The following is a 23,115-nucleotide window of genomic DNA, read 5'->3' as shown; positions in this document are numbered from 1 at the left end:
TCTATAGTGTCTATTCATCAGTCAAGACGGCCAAGGAACTCTGGTATTCCTTGGAGAAGAAATACAAAACGGAAAACGCAGGTATAAAGAAGTTCGTGGTTGGCAAATTTATGGACTTCAAGATGATAGACTCAAAAACTGTAATGAGTCAAGTGCAAGAGATACAAATCATCTTGCATGACTTATTGGCCGAAGGGATGGAAATCAATTAACCATTCCAAGTCGCGTCTATCATTGAGAAGTTGCCTCCTATGTGGAAAGACTTCAAAAACTACCTTAAGCACAAACGTAAGGAGTTGAAACTTGAAGATCTTATAGTGCGACTTCGCATTGAGGAGGACAACAGAAATACCGAGGCCAAGTCACATAAAAAGATGGAAACCGAGGCCAAAGCAAATCTGGTGGAATCTAGTACGAGTCACAAGAGGAAGCGCCCCCATGATGGAAACCAAAAGGGGAAAGCAAAGAAATTCCAAGGAAGTTGCTACAACTGTGGCAAACCGAATCATATGGCAATGGATTGCCGAATTCCAAAGAAAAACAACGCAAATCAGAAACGAAATCAATCAAACTTGGTTGAACAAAGGTATGTACCTTTAGAAATTTTTGATATTGATTTAAGCGTCGTTATTTGTGAGACCAACATGGTGGATGATTCGAGGAAATGGTGGATTTATACCGGATCTACGAGTCACATTTGTGCCGATAAAGATATGTATTCCACCTATGCCACCGTTGGGGATCGAAAGTTGTTCATGGGAAACTCCGCAACGTCTGAAGTTGTGGGAGTAGGAAACGTGGTGTTGAAGATGACCTCGGACAAAGATGTGACGCTCAAGAATGTGCTGCATGTGCCAGATATTCGGAAGAACTTAGTTTCGGGTTATCTTTTGAGCAAGGCTGAATTTAGAATGGTATTTGAATCTGATAAATTTGTATTAACTAAATCTGGTGTATTTGTTGGTAAAGGGTACCAAGATAGTTGTCTCTTTAAACTGAATGTAATGAATGTTTCCCGCTTTGAGGCGAAGAATAAAGTTGTTGGTTCTGCTTACTTGCTTGAAAGCTATGAATTATGGCATGAACGATTAGGACATGTTAACTTCAATACGTTGCAATGATTTGCAAATTTAAGTGTAATACCTACGTCTAAAAGAAATTCACAAAACAAGTGTGAGATTTGTGTTGAAGCGAAAATGGTTAAAAATCCATTTCATACTGTCACGAAAAGTACTACGCCACTTGAATTAATATATACTAATGTATGTGATTTAAAAATGATACAAACAAAATGTGGAAATAAGTACTTTATAACATTCATTGATGCTTGCACCAGATTTTGTTATGTATATTTATTGAAAATCAAAGATGAAGCGATCGAAACTTTCAAGAAATATAAGACTGAGATTGAAAATCAACGAAGTTCGAAAATTAAAATGATTCGAAGTGATCGAGGTGAAGAGTATGTGGCTCCTTTTGAAGAATTTTGCTCAACTTCGAGCATCATTCATCAAACGACAGCCCCTTACTCACCTCAATCCAATGGCGTTGCAGAACGCAAAAATCGAACATTAAAGGAAATGATGAACGCGTTGTTAATAAATTCTGGCTTACCTCAAAATATGTGGGGTGAAGCGATTCTCTCAGCAACTCACATTCTAAACCGGATTCCATGTAAAGAAAGGAAAGAAATTAGTTCGAACAAGCGAACTCATGAAAACACAACTGAAACTCCACAAAACAACGAGGAACCACGACGCAGCAAGCGTGTAAAAGTTGAAAAGTCGTTTGGTCCTGATTTTCTAACATACATGTTAGATAATGAACCAAGAACTCTTCAATAGACTTTATCAAATCCTGAGGCTCTTTTTTGGAAGGAAGCCATACAAAATGAAATAGATTATATCATGCACAATCATATGTGGGAGTTGGTTGATCTCCCTCCGGGATGTAAATCTTTAGGATCCAAGGGGATTCTTAAAAGGAAATACAAAGAAGATGGATCTATAGATAAATATAAAGCTCGATTAGTGGTTCAAGGTTTTAGACAAAATGAGGGATATGATTTCTTCGATACCTACTCTCCGGTTTCTAGAATAACACCCATTCGTGTTCTCTTATCTATTGCAACTTTGCATGATCTTGAGATACATCAAATGGATGTTAAAACAGCGTTTTTGAATGGAGAGTTGGACGAAAAAATATATATAAAACAAGCAGAAGGGTTTAATGTACCCGGAAAAGAAGGAAATGTGTGTAAACTTGTCAAGTCGTTGTATGAACTCAAACAAGCACCTAAATAGTGGCATCAAAAGTTTGACACTGCGATGCTATCAAATGGTTTCACAATAAATGAATGTGATAAATGTGTCTACATTAAAGGCACTACAAATGCATATATAATTGTTTGCCTTTATGTAGATGACATGTTAATCATGGGTAATAACCATGAATTGATTGTGAAAACTAAGAAAATGTTGAGACAACATTTTGATATGAAGGATTTGGGATTGCGTGATATTATTCTAGGGATTAAAGTCTCTAGACTTCCTGCTGGAATTATGTTATCCCAATCTCATTATGTAGAAAAGGTTCTTGAACGATTTAATGCCACAAATCGTCCTCCGGCTATAACACCTATGGAATTGGGTACACATTTAGCCAAAAATAGAGGAGAACCTGTTTCACAAGTGGAATATGCACGGGTGATAGGAAGTTTAATGTACTTAACTAACTGTACCCATCCTGATCTTGCATATACTGTAAACAAACTTAGTCGCTTCACAAGTAATCCAAGTGAGAATCATTGGAAAGCACTAATGCGAGTGCTTGAATATTTGAAATACACTTCTAGTTATGGAATAGTGTATACAAAATATCCTGCAGTCTTAGAAGGATATTGTGATGCAAATTGTATTTCTGGCACGAAAGACTCCAAGTCTACGAGTGGATATGTGTTCACTATCGGTGGAGGAGCGGTGTCATGGAGATCCTCTAAACAAACTTGTATAGCTCGGTCAACTATGGAGTCCGAGTTCATTGCTCTAGATAAAGCTGGAGAAGAATCCGAGTGGCTTCGAAACTTTCTAGAAGATATTCCATGTTGGAATAAACCGGTGTCTTCCATTACGATTCATTGTGACAGTGAGTCAGCAATAGGAAGAGCACAAAGTAGTATGTACAATGGCAAATCTCGACATATTCGTCGAAGACACAATACCATAAGACAATTTATCTCAAATGGGGTTATTTAATTTGACTATGTGAAGTCAAAGGAAAACCTTGCAGATCCGCTTACAAAAAGTATAAATAGAGATCAAATGTACAAACTACTTGGAGGAATGGGTTTAAAATCCACAAATTCAAATATTTATAGTGGTAACCCAACCTTGAGAATTGGAGATCCCAAAACCTTGGTTCAATGAGACAACTAAGTTATAAATATTCGTTTGAGTGCTTGGAATTGTTACCTGCTCATTCCTGAAATATCCAAGTATGACCTGCAAAATGTGGTGAGGTTAAGCTTTCTTTTAATGATTCCTATACCTATGAGGTGGAGTAGCACAGGATACTTTTGATAAGAGATCACCTATATAAGTGCAAAGTATTGGCCGCTTTGATTGCAACACTTATGAATCTAAGATATGGTCCAGGGCCGAAATGGACACAACGTGAGAATAAAATATGTTAGAGTATTGTTATGTAAGTACTATTGACTTGGTTTACATAAACGGTTGACTAGTTCAAGACATCGGGTCACTATGCAACTAGTAAATCCGATAGTATTTTACTAAGGTAGGTTCAAAGCCACAAGCTACCTATCCTGATGTAACAATATCTCATAAAGACTTTCTAGTGAGAATGATAATGTACGTGAAATTCATTCATGTGGGGGATTGTTAGAAATTATTGAATGAATAAATGGGATTAAAAGCCTTGTACCAAAAGTTTGTAAGAAATAAGAAATGGGCTTGAAAGCTTGTCTCAAAAGTTTGAATTGCTTGTCCCAAAAAAATTTGAATTGTGGTGAATAATTTGGAAGGAAACAATATCCCACATTGGAAGATTTCCAATGTATTGTTCACATTATATAGTCCAACTTTGGCTATGGGATTGGGCCCTTAGGGCACCGATGTTTTGTAAAGGGACAAGACACTAATTGATGCAACTAGCACACGCGCGCGCGGCCGCCGACGCGGCGTGGCGTGGCGAGGTCTTCTGATCCGGTTATTTTTTTTGGATAAAATTTATTTAAAATAATATTTTATTATTTTATTGAGTGCGTTCGGGCGGTCAATAATTACCGCTCGAGCACATCACCTCATATGCGGGACAGAAACTTGGCCGAAGTTGGGCGCCCGAGCGGTAATAAATTACCGCTCGAGCGCAACGTTCAAAGTGGCTTGCGCCCGAGCGGTAAAATATTACCGCCCGCGCGCGACACCAAAAGTGCGAGACAGAAGGTTGGCTAAAAGTTGGCCGCTCGAGCGGTAGAATTTACCGCCCGAGCGCACCTTCTGTGCTCTGAAAAGTCACGACTTTTTCTGGGCTTTTTCTGTCATGGGTTGCATCCTTACGCCTTCAAACGTGTTGTTTCGTGTATAAGACTATATATACGTTAGTTATAACACAGAAAAGTGAGACAGAATATCTGATAACGTGTATACATCAGATTTCTGCAGAATTCTTCCCTCACTCTCACAAAAGAAAAAGTTTCTACATATATTAGTTCGACGAAGATCGAGATATTTGTTGTGCTGCTATATCTCGATTGAATAGTCGTTGTATCTTAGAGACGATTGCCGCCAACGTTGAGCACTGTTAACGCGCAATTTCGTCTTGCGGATAGAGAGTTTTTCTTGCCTCGACTTTGTTCATTATCGCTGTTGTTGTTGCTGTTGATTAACAAGTTTTCTTCAGAATTTGGAATACACCCTAATAACATAGACATCATGGAAAATCAGTAACAATAATCCTGTTAGATCCGGTACTAATATATCTCAGCTGCTGTCATTTTCCACGTCTAAGTACTTGATGTTATCCTGTTAGTACCCATTGAAAAACTAAACACTTGCTAGATCAAAATTTTATGAATATTTTCCACGAATACTGTAGGAACGTACTTAAATATTGAATATATATACCCCTACTATGACTGTTGAAACAAATTAGACTGAGATAACCTCCGCTTGAATAACCATCTGAAGCAAGAAAAGCTCCCAGAGTAATACAATCATGGGGTCGCACTTTCTTTCCGTCTAGTCATATATATCCACACAGTCCACAACACTTGGTATAATTCATCACTGTGCCCCTGATGAAAACACATCATCCTTGGCAGACACTATGTCTCGATAAAATATACCACATCTAGAACTATTCACTGAAAGCATGAAAAATTTCATCCCAATCATACAATTATCAATTCAGTATTCTATAGTCGAATAACTGATCAACTAATCTCAAATCTAGATAATCTTCACATGTCACAAAATACGAACCTCTGGTTACAGCTAACCAAATGATTAATTCCAAAAATTCTGAAATAACTTAACAAATACAAACAATCACAAGATCTTCTCTATTTATTTTTTATTTGAATGCGGACAATCCTTTTTTCAAGTGACTTAAATTACTACAAATAAAATAAGCCCCTAAGGCTTTGCGACATTTGTTAGTTGGATGATTTCTTTTGCAATGTTCACACTGCAATTCCTTCTTATTAACACGAAGAAATTATCCTGACCCGATGGAGGAAGATATTGTAATTGTTTTTTTAAATTTTTGGCCCTTTGGTCCCAATGAATTAGAGCCCTTGATACTCTTGCCTAACTCTCTTTGTTTCACACTTGCAGGACCGTGTGAAAAGGGAATCTTTGCACAGGAATTTGAATAAGATTTCACACACAAGATTGATAGTAGATAGGATATTGCCTGAAAATACGCACCAGCTGCTTAAGGATGCTGGTGAGTATTATTATTCTTTCTTTTATATTGTTTTCCCCTCATTTATCACATTCCATTTGTTTTACATTATAAATCATCTTTGTTATCATCGATATTGTCGTGAAAATTTTGGCGTATATGATTCAAGTTCAAGGGCAGTGAGAAAGGGGCTTGAATAAATATATGAGTTTATTATTTCACAAAAACATCAAATGTACCATTTGTTGGCAGGATAGATTTCTGAAACAATGAAGTTGGGAGCTCTAGGCATCCCACTTTACAGAACTTTCGTTCTTGATGAGCTTAAGGAGGCTACAAATAACTTCAATGCATCGAATGTCATCGGGGAGGGTTCTAATGGGCAGTACCTCTTTATTCTAGTAATTTTCCGGTTTCGTCACATGAATTTCTGTGGCTACATTTTTTGTTTTACTCCCGTAACCTTTTTCGTTGTAAATGCATCAAGTGGGGTTTTTTTTAACGAGTTAGCTATATTTTTCACGACTCATATTAAACACTAATTGAGACGAGGGGATCAATACAACATGCCTCATCTGTTTTTGCCTGGAATCAGGTATACAAATGATGGCCCACAGATGGGACTATTGTTGCCATAAGAACTTTGAAAGTGAAAATAACGACATGGTGTTCAGAGCTATACAAACCAACTTGAGTTTGTTCAGAAACTTAGACACTGCCATCTAGTCAGTGCAATAGGCCACTACTTTGACTGCTGTCCAAATGATTCAAGTTTCATCAAAATATTTGTAGTAGCCCGGTTCCATTTTACAAGATTAAGGGACTTAAACGTGATTAAAAAATTGATTAAAGGAATAAATTGCAAAATAAACTCGGACAGGATCGGACTGTCCGATCTCGAAACGGAGCGTCCGATCTTCCCCTGTTAGGTATCAAGTTGGAGTCGACATGTGGTATTTATTCTAAAGGTCTAATGTTTTTTAATCTATACAACAACAACAACAACAACAACAACAACAACAACAACAACAACAATAATAATAATAATAGTACTAGAGTGTGTTTGGATTAAGAATATGAGAAAGTTTTTTTAAGTGTATTTATTGTTATACATATGTTTGGATTGAGCTAAAAATAAGTGTTTTTTTAAAGTTCTAATAACTCAACTTAAAAACAAGTGTTTTTAATCTATTTATTTAAATATAAAATTATTATTTCAAAAATATTTTTAAGAGTCAACTTAAAAAATATTTTTTTAAAGTCAAATACTTATCTATCCAAATTAGCTATGAATCATATATATGCAATAAATATAAATCTCAGTCGTATTTACATACATTTACTAGTTAGGGCTGAGAAAACTACGGTCCAAACCTATAGAAAAACATGGAAAGTATTCATCATTATCTTTTTTCAACACATATGTGTCTATACTATATCATATAAGTTATTGGAGATTCAAGACTATACCTCCATCTCGTTAGCCCACTCAAAAGTTTCGTAGCTCAAGCTTAGTTTTGTCGCAACTTTGGAAGCACCTTGCTACTTGCTGACCTTCTCATACATGGCTAGAAACTACCAAGATATGAACTGAAACCTCTATTATATGGCTATAACTACTAAAATAGGGACTTAAACCTCTAATATATGGCTAGAAACTAGTGCGACTGAAAGAGTGGGTGCCCGGATAGCCAACTTGTGGCTAAGGGCTTTTATGACTCTTTGTGTAAACAATCTTTGTTTAATATAATTTACATTTTATTAATGGCAATGACTTTATCTTTCTTCATATTGTTATATTGTGATATACTATTGTTGTTTTGATAAAGACCTTGAATATACTATAGTGTATGTAAGATGTGGTAGTACATGGGGATGACTATCATGAAACACATCTTATAGTCACTGTATATTCTAAACAGTTCCTAGTCGATTGAGCCGTCCGAAAATAAGGATAAGGATCGCTCGAGTTTGAGACTAGCATTTGCGATGCAGAGTACCACGTTTCATTGGTAGGGAACATAGAGATGTTCGAAGCATGCCAATGGATATTCATATGATGAATGATCGAACTACCCTATTCGGACTTTCCAAGTGGTTATCACTTATCGAGTGGATAAAGTCCGCGTTTTTGGTTGTACACCATTAGTCCTTATTACTTGAAACATCATTGAGACTCTATATGCTAGTACTGTGCTTTGACTCGTTTACCGACTCTATGGGGGTCATCAGGTGTCGGGATTGGGTACAGTTACGATGCATATAGGAGTCGATGCTTTGTTGTCAAGGATTCACCACATACTTGCGAGTGTGGATATCCTATGCGATCTGAGGAGATATTAGTGTGACGAATCTCTGGCCAGAGTACATGATGTGTTTTAGGTTAATGGTTATCCTAGTAACACATGCGATGTCACTAATAGATCTCCAAGATGTTGTGCATAGTTATCGAATCTCGAACGACTCTCGATGCACCAATAGTTGTTGATTTGATCGGGATATTTGGTTGAAGGGACCGTACTGTACGCTAACCAAAATCTACTGGTTCTTGCAGGCACTATCAGTAATACCTAGGGAATCATGGGGCGATGTTGCTAGACGCTCTTACCATGATTTGTTGGGTAAGTCGGAAATTGTTGTTCCGAGTCACAAGGAGTTGTGAGCCCACGGCTAGCTGTATTCCTGAACCATTGAGGGTTACACAAGTAATGGATTACTAAAACCTCGTAGAGATAGTTAAATTTAAAGAGTTAAATTTAATGAAAGAGAAATTGGATTTCTCAACTAAAGGGAGTGGAATTTCCTAAAATGACATAGTGATGGGCATTTTTGGAAATCACTGAATTCGGATTCAGAAAAATTATCTTGACTCTAAAAGATGCAGAAATGGTTTATGTGCACATTGGTGAAATCAGTTTATCAATCGGAGTCACGATGAATTTTATATTAATTTCTATAACAACGGGCTTAGCTTGTTGGGCTTAAGTTATGGATTGTGGGCTTTAAGGAGTTAGAGTCCTGATACAATTATAACTAGAAATTATCTATAAATAGAGGTGTTGGGTTCGAAAATCAAACACTTTGTGTCTTATAATTTTCGAAATTAAACTCTAAATATTCTAAGGGTTTTTCGAAATCCTTGTCCCTCCCGGAGAAAATTCAGACTTGTGATTTTTGTGAAAAATTACAATTCTGAATTAACAGATCATATCTGTTTATTCTCTACGCAAAACTTCTGATTGATTTCTAGTGCAGTCAATCAGAGGGTTTCTGTTTTCTGTTCGTGGACCTTATTCCGGTGATTGATCGTGACGCCATCGGTTCCCGGTATATACAAGAAGAGCAGATTAAATTTTGTTGGTGTCCATAATCTCGCTTCGAGATTGGAGGTAAAATATTTAATTAATTATTATTTATTTTACTTGTGTGATTTAATCGTTAAACGTTTTGATACCCATGATATGAAATTGTTTCATATCAAAGAAAAATAAAATTTTTAAACTTCCGCTGCACTGGGTATCGATTCAATTGATCTGAACACGGTTTTCCAACAGTGGTATCAGAGCCAGGTTGCTCAGATCAAACGATTAAATTAATCGATTGTACAAAAAATTTTGGCCTCGGGTTTTTGAAACAAAACATATTTTTAAAAATCAAAAATTTTATTTTTCTGACGGGCAAGAAAAAGGGCAGCGATGTGATCGCTGCCCAGGGCAGCAATCGTCGCTGCCCAATGGGCAGCGGCGGGCTGCCCAGCCCGCGCCCGGTCAGGGCACGGGCTGCCCGGGATTGTCCCGGGCAGCACGGAAAAATTAAAAATTGATTTTTGAAAATTTTGAATTTTTGAAATTCTAGTGTTTGATCCGATCGAAAAATGTTTTTGATAAGATCACGAGGCATCGGATCGAATTGTTCGAGTCCGAAATTTTTAAAATTGATTTTTGGATAAATTTGAATTTTTGGAAAATTTAAATATTTTATCCGTTAAATTGAATTTTGAAAATTGATTATTTTGGTACAATTGATGATAAGATGTGATCTTATGGATGAATAAGATAAAATATGATTTTATCTTTTAAATTATGATGCCACGGCATGTTTATCCAATTATTTAAATTTTGAATTTAAAATTGGATAATGGGATGATCGATTGCCATAACCAATTTTGTAGGTGTATGTTAGGAATTTACATTTGTCTTATTACAATGAAGACTGAAGAAATGTAAATTGGAAGCTCAATGTAATAGGATTGCATTGCATACCTGCATATTACCTAGGATTGGACTTAGACTCGTCATTGGCAACCACGGGTCGAATAGATAATGGGATCGATCATCTTTAAATAATATATGATATTATTGATGTATGCATGTTTAGAACAAATTGTATGAATCCCGCAAGCATACATAAAAAAGAATGATGAGACAAATTTTCAAAATTAAAAATCCCTCATTTTAAATATGATTTAAAATTTATATCAAGATTAATAAAAGAGAATTTAAATATTGTTTAAATTTTCCTACCTTCCATCAACGATCAATGTATGAGATGCTACCCGCGGATATGGTCCGGCTCATATTATTGGGGGGGGCCCGTTCGTCGGAAAGCTGTACATTGGATCGACAAATATTGTAAGTTGGGTGGAACTCCCATGGGATCGGCTCATATTATTGGGGGATCCACATGGCGACCGTCCATCACAACTTAATATTGATGGGTCATCTTGACATGTCACAATAAACGGCGTCATATTATTGGGCCCTTATTGGACATGAGGTAAATACATGGGGGTTACTTTGGAAGTAATTGGGCTCTATCTTTTGAAAATTATGGTTGGCTGATATTATTCGGGACTATGATTTGTCAATTGGACTCCATGTTCTCACTAAGGAAAAAGTTTCCCGTTTTCACTAGAGGGTGGTGAAATCGTTAAAATAGTGGGAGTGTAATTCATAAAATTAAAATTCGCCATATTTTATGTCTTAGTAAATTAATTAAACAATCACTGATTATTGTCTGTTTCCTTTACAGTATATCGTTACAATGAATTCGCGTAATCCACTATTTGCAATTCTCGAACAAAACAAACTCACTGGCGCAAACTATACGGAATGGTTCCGTAAGTTAAAGATTATTCTCACTTCGGAAAAGGCTTTCTACGTGTTAGAGAAGTCGCCCCCGAAGGAAGCCCCGGCTAATACAAGTCCGGAAGAGTTGGCCAAACTTGATTTATGGTGGGACCATGATATCAAGGCCAAATGCTACATGCAGGCTTCGATGTCTGATGAACTCCAGAGGCGATTTGAGGATGCCGTGAATGCTGCTGACATTCACAAAGCACTCAAGGAGCTATTTGGAGCTCAGTCAAGGTCGGAGAGGTATGCCACTGTCAGAGAGCTCATGACAAGCCGCATGCGAGAGGGGACTTCTGTCCGTGAGCATGGGGTGCGCATGATTGGGCTCATTGAAAAGTTGGTAACACTCGACTTGACTTTGGAGCATGAACTCAGCTCGGACTTGTTACTCCTTTCACTTCCTTCATCGTATGACGGTTTTGTGGTGAACTTCAACATGAACAAGATAGAGGCCACCCTTGAAGAGATGGTCAATATGCTTGTCACATATGAAGCCACACTAAAGAAGGATAAACCGGTACTTTTGGTTGGGTCCTCCTCTAACTCGAAGAAGGGGCCAAGTGGAAAGAGTAAGAAGCGTTCTGCCCCGCCCAAGAAGAGTGTACCGAATAAGAAGGGGAAGGCCAAGGTTTCATATGAGAAGAAGGATGAAAACGTTTGCCATTACTGCAAGAAGCCCGGTCATTGGAAACGTAACTGCAAGGAATACCTCGATCAGTTGCGAACTGAAAAGGGTATGTTTTACATTGAAATAAATGTTTCTCTTAATACTTCTTCTTGGGTATTGGATACCGGATGTGGATCTCACATTTGCAATGATTTGCAGGTGATGACAAGAAGTCGTAAGCTAAGGATGGGTGAGACCCAACTGAGACTCGAGAATGGTTCAAGAGTCGAAGCCAAAGCGATAGGAGACATTTATTTAATTTTGCAAAACAATTTTAAGTTATTTTTGAGAGATGTTTTGTATGTTCCGAATTTGGTCAAAAACATTATTTCTATTTCTATGCTTGATAGAGATGGTTATTCTTGCAATTTTGTGAATGGGATTTGCAATATTTACAAGAATGAATGTTTGATTGGAAATGGACAACTTGAAAACGATCTATATAACTTAAAATTAAAAGACGTTTCAATGAATTATGTCGATAAACCGATAACAACAAATAAAAGGAAAAATGATAGTCAAAACCCGGCAAATCTTTGGCATGCTAGGCTAGGTCATATTTCCTCAAGGAGGATGAACAAGCTAGTGGGAGAGGGCATGTTTGATATGTCTGATATTAACTCTCTACCTACTTGTGAATCCTGCCTGAAAGAAAAAATGACTAAATCTCCATTCAAGGGGAAACCTGAGCGTAGTCAAAATCTGTTGGATTTGATCCATACAGATATTTGTGGTCCATTTAGAATTGGTACTCAATTTGGCCACACCTACTTTATTACCTTTACTGATGATTATTCAAAGTATGGTTATTTATATTTAATGAAATATAAGTCTGAAGCATTTGAAAAGTTCAAAGAATTCAAGGCTGAAGTAGAAAACAAACTAGGCAAAAGTATTAAGGCACTTCGATCGGATCGTGGTGGAGAATACTTAAGTGCCGAGTTTTTGGACTATCTAAAAGAGAATGAGATTCTCTCTCAGTGGACTCCTCCTATGACACCAAAACTGAATGGTGTTTCGGAGCGTCGTAATAGAACCTTGTTGGACATGGTTCGATCCATGATGAGCTTCACTGAGCTCCCACCATCGTTTTGGGGCTACGCGCTTGAAACGACGGTTTTGTTGTTGAACAACGTTCACACTAAAGCAGTAGATAAAATACCATACGAGTTATGGAATGACAAAGCTCCTAAGTATTCGTACTTGAGGATTTGGGGATGTCCTGCTTACGTGAAGCAGACAGTGAGAGATAAGTTGGATAGTCGATCCATCTTATGTTATTTTGTGGGGTATCCGAAGAATTTAATCGGATATTATTTCTATCATCCTGCTGAAACAAAGGTGTTTGTTTCAAGGAATGCCACCTTCTTGGAGAAGGAATTCTTATTGGATAAGAAAGGCAAGATGATGGAACTCGAAGAAATTCGAGAAGAACCCGAAATACAAATTAACGATCCTACACCTCAAGAATCATCACAAGACACGCCTATTGCTAGAAGATCCGAGAGGACTTCTAGGCCTCCTGTTAGATATGGTCTTCTTCTTGAAGGGGATCAAAGTGAACCCGATATTGGATGTGATCCAAGAAACTTCAAGGAAGCAATTTCTGATGCGGATTCTAATTTATGGCTTGAAGCAATGCAGTCGGAAATAGACTCGATGCATTCAAACCAAGTTTGGTCTTTAGTAGATCCTCCTGATGGAATTGTTCCAATAGGATGTAAATGGATTTACAAAAGAAAACTTGGGCCTGATGGCAAGGTGTTGACCTATAAGGCACGATTGGTTGCAAAAGGTTATACTCAAAGACAAGGAGTTGACTATGATGAAACCTTTTCACCAGTCGCAATGTTCAAATCCATAAGAATCCTAATTGCCATAGCAGCATGGTATGACTATGAGATATGGAAAATGGATGTGAAGACTGCATTTCTTAATGGAAACATTAAGGAAGAAATTTATATGATGCAGCCTGAAGGATTCACCTCCATGGGAAGCGAGCATAAGGTATGCAAGCTTCAGAGATCAATTTATGGTCTAAAACAAGCATCAAGAAGTTGGAACCAGAAATTTGATGAAACAATAAAGGATTTTGGTTTCATCAAGAACCCAGAGGAACCATGCGTGTACAAGAAAGTAGTTAAGGATGCGGTAACATTCTTAGTACTTTATGTTGATGACATCCTACTCATTGGGAATGACGTAGGGATGTTGCAGTCAACAAAGATATGGTTATCAGGTAGATTCTCGATGAAGGATTTGGGTGAGGCATCCTATATTCTAGGGATACAGATCTATAGAGATAGATCTAAGAGAATGATAGGACTCACTCAAGCAACCTACATCGACACTATATTGAAAATGTTTTCAATGGATGAGTCCAAGAGAGGACATCTACCTATGTGTCATGGAGTTTCTCTATTCAAGTCTATGTGTCCCAAGACTGACGAAGAGATAGAGAAAATGACACATATACCATATGCGTCAGCCATAGGTAGTATCATGTATGGGATGATATCTACTAGACCAGATGTGGCATATGCTCTGAGCGTCACGAGCAGATATCAAGCCAATCCAGGTCAAATGCATTGGAAAGCCGTGAAGGATATTCTTAAGTACTTGAGAAGAACTAAGAATATATTCATGGTTTATGGTGGAAGAGAATTGAAGTTGGAAGGCTACACCGACTCTAGCTTCCAAAGTGACGTGGATGACTCGAAATCAACCTCTGGATTTGTATTCGTGCTCAATGGCGGTGCTGTCTCTTGGAAGAGTTCCAAGCAAGACACCACAGCGGATTCCACCACTGAGACAGAATACATTGCAGCATCAGCTGCTGCTAAAGAGGCGGTTTGGATGAGGAAATTCATCCAAGAGTTGGGTGTGATTCCAGAATCTGTTGGTCCAGTCCCGGTGTACTGCGACAACACTGGTGCCGTTGCTCAGGCAAAGGAACCAAGGTCTCATCAAAGATCCAAACACATACTGAGGAAATACCACATCATCCGGGAGATCGTGGAAAGAGGAGACATTACAGTCGAGAGAGTGGCATCTGCAGACAATATCGCTGATCCGCTTATGAAGCCCTTGCCAGGACCATTGTTTGACAAACATCGCGAAGCAATGAGATTACGTAATATGACTAGTTGGCTTTAGGGAAAGTGGGAGATTGAAAGAGTGGGTGCCCGGATAGCCAACTTGTGGCTAAGGGCTTTTATGACTCTTTGTGTAAACAATCTTTGTTTAATATAATTTACATTTTATTAATGGCAATGACTTTATCTTTCTTCATATTGTTATATTGTGATATACTATTGTTGTTTTGATAAAGACCTTGAATATACTATAGTGTATGTAAGATGTGGTAGTACATGAGGATGACTATCATGAAACACATCTTATAGCCACTGTATATTCTAAACAGTTCCTAGTCGATTGAGCCGTCCGAAAATAAGGATAAGGATCGCTCGAGTTTGAGACTAGCATTTGCGATGCAGAGTACCACGTTTCATTGGTAGGGAACATAGAGATGTTCGAAGCATGCCAATGGATATTCATATGATGAATGATCGAACTACCCTATTCGGACTTTCCAAGTGGTTATCACTTATCGAGTGGATAAAGTCCGCGTTTTTGGTTGTACACCATTAGTCCTTATTACTTGAAACATCATTGAGACTCTATATGCTAGTACTGTGCTTTGACTCGTTTACCGACTCTATGGGGGTCATCAGGTGTCGGGATTGGGTACAGTTACGATGCATATAGGAGTCGATGCTTTGTTGTCAAGGATTCACCACATACTTGCGAGTGTGGATATCCTATGCGATCTGAGGAGATATTAGTGTGACGAATCTCTGGCCAGAGTACATGATGTGTTTTAGGTTAATGGTTATCCTAGTAACACATGCGATGTCACTAATAGATCTCCAAGATGTTGTGCATAGTTATCGAATCTCGAACGACTCTCGATGCACCAATAGTTGTTGATTCGATCGGGATATTTGGTTGAAGGGACCGTACTGTACGCTAACCAAAATCTACTGGTTCTTGCAGGCACTATCAGTAATACCTAGGGAATCATGGGGCGATGTTGCTAGACGCTCTTACCATGATTTGTTGGGTAAGTCGGAAATTGTTGTTCCGAGTCACAAGGAGTTGTGAGCCCACGGCTAGCTGTATTCCTGAACCATTGAGGGTTACACAAGTAATGGATTACTAAAACCTCGTAGAGATAGTTAAATTTAAAGAGTTAAATTTAATGAAAGAGAAATTGGATTTCTCAACTAAAGGGAGTGGAATTTCCTAAAATGACATAGTGATGGGCATTTTTGGAAATCACTGAATTCGGATTCAGAAAAATTATCTTGACTCTAAAAGATGCAGAAATGGTTTCTGTGCACATTGGTGAAATCAGTTTATCAATCGGAGTCACGATGAATTTTATATTAATTTCTATAACAACGGGCTTGGCTTGTTGGGCTTAAGTTATGGATTGTGGGCTTTAAGGAGTTAGAGTCCTGATACAATTATAACTAGAAATTATCTATAAATAGAGGTGTTGGGTTCGAAAATCAAACACTTTGTGTCTTATAATTTTCGAAATTACACTCTAAATATTCTAAGGGTTTTTCGAAATCCTTGTCCCTCCCGGAGAAAATTCAGACTTGTGATTTTTGTGAAAAATTACAATTCTGAATTAACAGATCATATCTGTTTATTCTCTACGCAAAACTTCTGATTGATTTCTAGTGCAGTCAATCAGAGGGTTTCTGTTTTCTGTTCGTGGACCTTATTCCGGTGATTGATCGTGACGCCATCGGTTCCCGGGATATACAAGAAGAGCAGATTAAATTCTGTTGGTGTCCATAATCTCGCTTCGAGATTGGAGGTAAAATATTTAATTAATTATTATTTATTTTACTTGTGTGATTTAATCGTTAAACGTTTTGATACCCATGATATGAAATTGTTTCATATCAAAGAAAAATAAAATTTTTAAACTTCCGCTGCACTGGGTATCGATTCAATTGATCTGAACACGGTTTTCCAACAGCGACATTGACTGAGATTTGGAGAAAACTCGGAAAATCATACAAAAATATGAAATATGGAGGCCTATTCATAGGTTTGGGTTTGGATGGTGCAAACCCTGTACGCAACATTCGAACTCCACATGGTGCTACTTGTCATACTCGTTTTGACATTTATGTAGACACTTGGCTTCAAAAAGTTCGATATCGAGTTCATAATATCCAAACTACTATGTGACGATGTACTTTTGACACATGAGTATGTTATCTGGCTAGTCATGCACCTTCAGAAGGTTTGATCTGCTCGTGGAATGTTCGAAATGTTCGGTAAGTTTGAACTACTAGATCTTTAATTGCTAAAGTTTTTTTCCCAATTAATGACTCTTTAAACATGTTTAATATTTAAATACTCAAAATAAAATCGAGATGATTATATTATGTATCTTCTAACATCCGAATATAACAATATTTACAGGGTGTCGTCACTTTCTAGTCTTTGCTTTTTAAAAACAAGCAACCATTTAGATCATAAAAATTTGATAACTATCCGCAACTGTTTATATCTAGTAGAGATCGAGAAAATGTGCATGCATGTTTTCAAAAGCATTTAATTTTATATTTGTTGAGCTAAATGCTTGTTAGTGATTGCACAATATTTAACGAGAGAAATAATTAAAAGAATAGATTAAGATGTGTGTCTCAAAATTTGTAGTTATTTAGCGATATTTAGATTTTTTTAAAAAAAAAGAATTGAAATAAATTGATTGATTGATAGTTTTAGAACTTAGGCCGTGTTTGATATGCTTGATAATTTCTTGATTGTTTTGCAATTTTATGTTTGAAGTAATTATTGATTTTAGATAAACACCAGGATTGATTAAAAGTCATATAGCACATTGACAACACATCCAATCATTCTACCATTGATTATATTTATCTACATGAATTATAAACATACTTTACAAAACTAGCCCTCACCATAAATAATGAAATGATTGAGAGAGAAATGAGGGCATTTTGATCAATTTATGTTATTTGTACTAGCTTATCTCATTTTTTAAAATCATATCAAACATAAAAAAAAACTATCGAATATATACTTATTTTTCCTTATCCACCACTTATTAATCAATATTCTAATCCAAAAGTTATCTCATCTCTGTACCAAACGAGGCCTTAATATAAATATATAATCTTCAATAAGCAAGCATTATGAATAAAATTAATGGAGGATTTCGAGAGGAAGGTGCGTATATCAGAACCAGAACCAGAGAGCAACAAGATTCAGATTGCTTCCAACTCAATCATTGCCTTGCTCCGCAGATTCCTTGCTATTCAGCACCGACGAGCCCTTGCCTATACGCGCCTCAAACGGTATTCCATCGTCTACACGAATTCAAACCCCCAAATTTTATCTGCTAATGTTTTGGATTCCAAGGAAGTTTTATATACATAATATTACTGTTGAATGACAGCGGGTTCGAAGATTATATGCTTTCAGGGGATGAATCAGCTTATCAACAGCTTTGCAGTGAGATTACTGTGGAATTCAACGATTGCTCAAAACAGGTCAGTGATTATCAATAGGAATGCACAAGAATTTTGCGATGGTGTTGTGTAAAAGATCAAATTTTACCTATGAACATTTTCCGATCCTCCGCTGCTGCTTCTGGGAAAATGTCTTACTCTTTGTCTGTAAATTTTAAATTTGTAAAGCAGTTTCCTTCATGCAGGTCCTTGAAATAGAGTCTCTATTTATAAGCCCAGATTTTTGCAGAGAAGATCTAGCTCAATTGCTCAGATCTGTTCAAGCACAAGAAAAGGAGAAGCTGCATTCGGTATGTCTTGGCTTTTATTATTTTGTTGATTATTTTTTCTGACTCGTTTTTACAGCCAGACCTGTTCTGGTGATTTACACATATTAATTGAAGGTGAACTTAGCATATTGAAACCAAGAATACCTTTTATTTGAGCCATCCACTGTTAGGGATGGTCGCTCTATGTGGCAGGCTGGAGTCGAGTGCTTTGCTTTTTTGCAGGAAAAATATTGAACAACTATATTCGAATGTGCTTTGCATACATTTTATGTCATTTGATGCTTTTACACCTTTTTAGTTGCACATTTTCACTTTAAATCCCGGTACTCTGTTGAAATCTCGTTCTAGGCTGAGTGATGCAAACCCTAGCAATATTTTGAAGGGACACACCAATAGTTCATGTAACTAATGCCTTGAGAGTGTCTGTGTTCGAGTCCGTCACGCCAGGTAAAGAAAGTTTTGACATTTTACTTGCATAATGAGTAAGAACCTAAGCCCATGCATTAAAATGGACATTAACTCTTAAAGAGGTCAGACCCTTGGTATTGATTGTGGATGCTTACAACCCACAAATGTGGATACACGAGGCTGATAAGTTAAATTTCGAATGGTATGATGACTTTCGCATCAGTAAGTTCGTGGTCTCGGAGGAGTCAGAAAAGGTCTCAAGGAAACTCACAATACTAAATCTCGCCTGCATATATGTATATATAGGAAAACCTTGCTACACATCAAAAGATAGGCTACAATAAATTGAATTTGCGCTCATTGCTCATTATAATATGCTAACTGCTAAACTTGAAAACTATGTAAAAATAAGTAAATTTAGGTCAGCTGTTAATTATGCCATTAGTTAAAATGACTAAAAAGAAGTTCGACACATGACTTAATAAAATAATTGATTTCCTTTTGGACTAAATAAATAATGTTCATGTTGGTAATACCTCGAAGTTAGCTCATCAAGGTCAGCCTTGTGGTGGGCATGCAAGCAAGACTTGACACAGTGTCATCTGCTAGGTAGTATTTTTCATTTATGTTTTGCTTTAAAGGAACGATCAACCAAATTGCTAGACTAGTCTATGTTTACCCAATCGTAAATCTCTTAGAACATGTGTCCCGCACGGGATGTAGGCCATCGCAGTTTGAATTACAATTAACATGATCAGGAAAATCAAGTGATTATATATATCTTTAAGGTGACATGTTAAAGACACATTCCCCCCACCACCCCCACCCCCAAAGCATGAAGTGAAAATAAAAGTACATAATCCTGAGTTTGAGCTTTTGTCTTTCAACCTTGGTTGCTTGGTTGTCATCCATGCGTATATTTAGCGGTTGATATTCCGAGACACATTTCGTATCTTCGGATGGTGGAACTCTAATATTTTTACACATGTAGCACTTGTCTTACCATGCAAGGATACTTGTGTTTTTGCAAAAATTCTGTGATGTGCTTTGCTTATAGACAGCTATAATTCAAGTGCTGAAGAAGGCTGGTTGTCCATCGGAACGATTGGTAAGCCATGCAAATTGCAGATTTAAGCATTCAACAGGACACGAATGTGTGCATATTCAGAAAATAACTGAAGCTTCTGGGACGGAAGAGGCTGAGGCTGATGCCGAATATGATAATTCTGTCAAGGAAGCGATCAAAGGAGTGCAAGATGCGGTGGTTTCCATAAATGATTACTTGGAAGAAATCAGATATGAAATTGCAGCCCATGAAGCCGAATAACTTTTCATCCTTGGGTTGCATACGTGGTGCAAGGGAAGAAACTGTCTCGTGGGCTTTAAAATACCGCAGTGTAGCCTATGTGTAAAACTATCGAAATCCAATGCATATATCTTCTTTTGGCTGCAATTTCAATTTGTTACTATTATTATTATTATTATTTTTGCTGTTTGGATGGTAGATTTCGATGCATAATACAGGTTCGTGACTTTTGTTTATGTGATTTTCTTGTTGAAAGCATGGGTGAAAATTTTATGATAAACTGAAACCAAAGTTAAGGTCGGTAATATATCCCAATGCTATACTCCACAGAATGTAGCTTTCTCTTTGAAATTTATAATTATTTTTCATTTTGTATTGTAATGGCTTATCAAGTGAAAATTAAACTTTAATTTTTCATTTCGTATAAATAAAAAAACTAAAAATGGAAATACAGTGATTTTACGTAATCGATTGCTCGAAAAAAAATTAAATTATTGACTTTGAAAAGCAGTGCTACTTTCATTTTTTTTTTAAAAAAAAAATAAGAAAATTGAAGACAATACAACCGTTTGTTGCTAGAATAGACGACGGAAAATTATAGACAATGAACTTGATTCTATAATAATTGATGACATCCCAAAAAATTCCTTCATCGTTTTTGTGAATCCTCCGACTGTCCTTGCCTGAAAATCATGAATAAACTGGTCAGGGGGCGCCAGGATTTTTCCCGGCGTGACCCCTCCGATGCCTAAGTCAGACAGAGAAACATGGAAGAAAAATATAGAAGAAAATTGTGAGAGACATCATGGGGAAGAAAGTGTCGAAACTCCCTTTTCACGTTGTCTGTAATCAAGAAGAAAACAGTTTATATATAATACAAACTTCCATGTCCTTCAGATAGTTGAGAAAGTGTGTTCATGTCAGCTCACTAATATCCATCCATAATTAAAAGGGCCAGACCCATGATGTGATGGTGTAACACCCGGTATTTTAAATACGTAAATCCGCATGCATAATTAGGATATTTAATTATTTAAATTTGTGATTTATGGGTTAAATAATTATGTGAATTATTTGTGCATGATTTAATTTATTTTTTAAGCATTTAACCCATAATTAGTGATTTTACGATTTTTAGTATTTTAATTGTTTTGATCGCGGAGACGGGACCGTGGACGGACGACATGACAACTTTCTAGCCAATTTATTCCATGAGCATTTTTAGAGCCCAAAAATATTATTTTGAGTTTTATTACCTCAAAATTTTTAGTATTTAATTTTATATAATTTTAGGAGTCCATTTTTATCCAAATTTAGCTATTTTAATGACTTTTAATTATTTTTAAAATTCCCTTAAATTGTAATTTCGGGATTTTAAATTGAGTTATCAGATTTTAACTTTTATTTGAAAGTTTAAGTTGTATATTTTTATATTTAAAACCTTTTATCTATATTTAATTAACCTATATTTTAATTAAAACAAAACCAAAACCTAATCTACCCAAACCCCACGTTAATTCCATCAGCCGCCACCCCACCCCATATTCATCATCTTCTTCGGCTAGCAGCCTCCACGAAGAACACCATAGCTCGATTTTGAAGCTTCCAAGTCGGTTGTCATCGCCCCGTCGTCCCGGAATCGTTCTACGCACTCCTTTTTCTTCAAACTACGGTGCAAGACATGATTATTTCTCTATTTTTTTGTGTCATATCAGTTATTATGCATGTGTGTGTGTAGGCATCAAACTTTTCATTGAAATTTTCAGTAAAACAAATCGGATTTCTGGAGGTATGCACATGGTTCTTTGATTTCATTATCATACTCACGTTTTTATGGTTATGGGCATGCATGGCTGCTGGTCCACGGTTCAGAGGGGGTCTTAGGGACCCTAGGCTGGGTTTGGTTGGATGGTTAAGGCTGGAACAGGGCTGGAGTCGAGCTGCATCAGTTCTGGGTCCAAGGTGCGCAGGTTCAGGGTTCTGAGGAAGAAGACTTCGTTCTCCTTCTCCAGGCCACTATTTTGGGTGAGGCCTGAAGGGTTTGAACCATCTAGATGTTGGTTAGGATTGAGAAGTGGTTTCACGGAAAAATATGGCTGGATTAGGAAGAACTATCGAAAGTCCCGGCGCTGCTCAGGTCTGCGCGCAAGTCTAGGATAGGCTGACTTTCAGAGGTCCGTTCTCCTTCGCTATGCCATCATTTTGGCTGTTTTTTAGCTTTTTGGAAACGTCTTTGAGTGCACTACGTTCGTGAGGTGGTTTCACGGCCAAATGTTTTTGGAGCAGATGGCACGAACGAATCTCGTGGAACTGCTCAAACTGTTGGCCGAGAAAGGGGTAGGGAGAGGAGGTTTTGGGCTAGTTTCGGGTCTGGGCCGGGTCTGAGTGGTCCGGGTCGGGTCAGTAGGGTAGTGGGTCGGGTTAAGTTGGTCCGGGTCCGGTTTGGTGGGCCGGGCTCGAGTCTTTTTAATTTTAAAGTATTTTATGATTTAATTGGTTTTTGGGCCATTTAATTTGAAATAAAATGTTTTGGGTTCCATTTAATTACTTTTGGTTAAATTTAAGTATTTGGGCTTAATTAATTTAATTAAGTGAGCCCACTAATTTTTATGGGCTTTAGGGCCCATGAAAGTCATTGGGCCAGTCTTTGGGCTTTCGGGCCCATTGGGCCAGATTAAGTTGTTTTTGGGCCTAGAATGTTTTAATGGGCTTTAATTATTTAATTGGGCTTAGAATAATTTTTATTGGCTTAAGTATGTTATTGGGCCAGTCTCAGTGTTAATGGCCAGATTTAAGTAAATGGGCTTGGGTGTTAGGGCCAGCA

The 23,115-nt window shown here is 37.3% G+C and overlaps 1 protein-coding gene across 1 annotated transcript; it reads left to right on the top strand.

The window, feature by feature from the left end:
- The first annotated feature begins 17,985 nt into the window (after positions 1-17,985).
- On the top strand, positions 17,986-20,466 carry LOC140882626 (uncharacterized). Its single transcript, XM_073288738.1, has 4 exons — positions 17,986-18,134; positions 18,236-18,329; positions 18,494-18,598; positions 20,043-20,466. The coding sequence occupies exons 1-4, from the start codon at positions 17,986-17,988 to the stop codon at positions 20,310-20,312; spliced, it is 618 nt and encodes a 205-aa protein (XP_073144839.1). The 3' UTR covers positions 20,313-20,466.
- The last annotated feature ends 2,649 nt before the right edge of the window (positions 20,467-23,115 follow it).

Source organism: Henckelia pumila, chromosome 2 (assembly GCF_033568475.1).
Source record: "Henckelia pumila isolate YLH828 chromosome 2, ASM3356847v2, whole genome shotgun sequence".
NCBI lineage: Eukaryota > Viridiplantae > Streptophyta > Magnoliopsida > Lamiales > Gesneriaceae > Henckelia > Henckelia pumila.
Note: the sequence above shows the minus strand (reverse complement) of the source record. Positions and strands in the feature narration are given on the sequence as shown.

Coding starts and splice junctions, on each gene's coding strand:
- LOC140882626 (XM_073288738.1), top strand. CDS start 17,986: ATGGAGGATTTCGAGAGGAAGGTGCGTATATCAGAACCAGAACCAGAG. Junction 18,135..18,235: donor GCCTATACGCGCCTCAAACG/GTATTCCATCGT, acceptor GTTGAATGACAG/CGGGTTCGAAGATTATATGC. Junction 18,599..20,042: donor AAAAGGAGAAGCTGCATTCG/GTATGTCTTGGC, acceptor CTTTGCTTATAG/ACAGCTATAATTCAAGTGCT.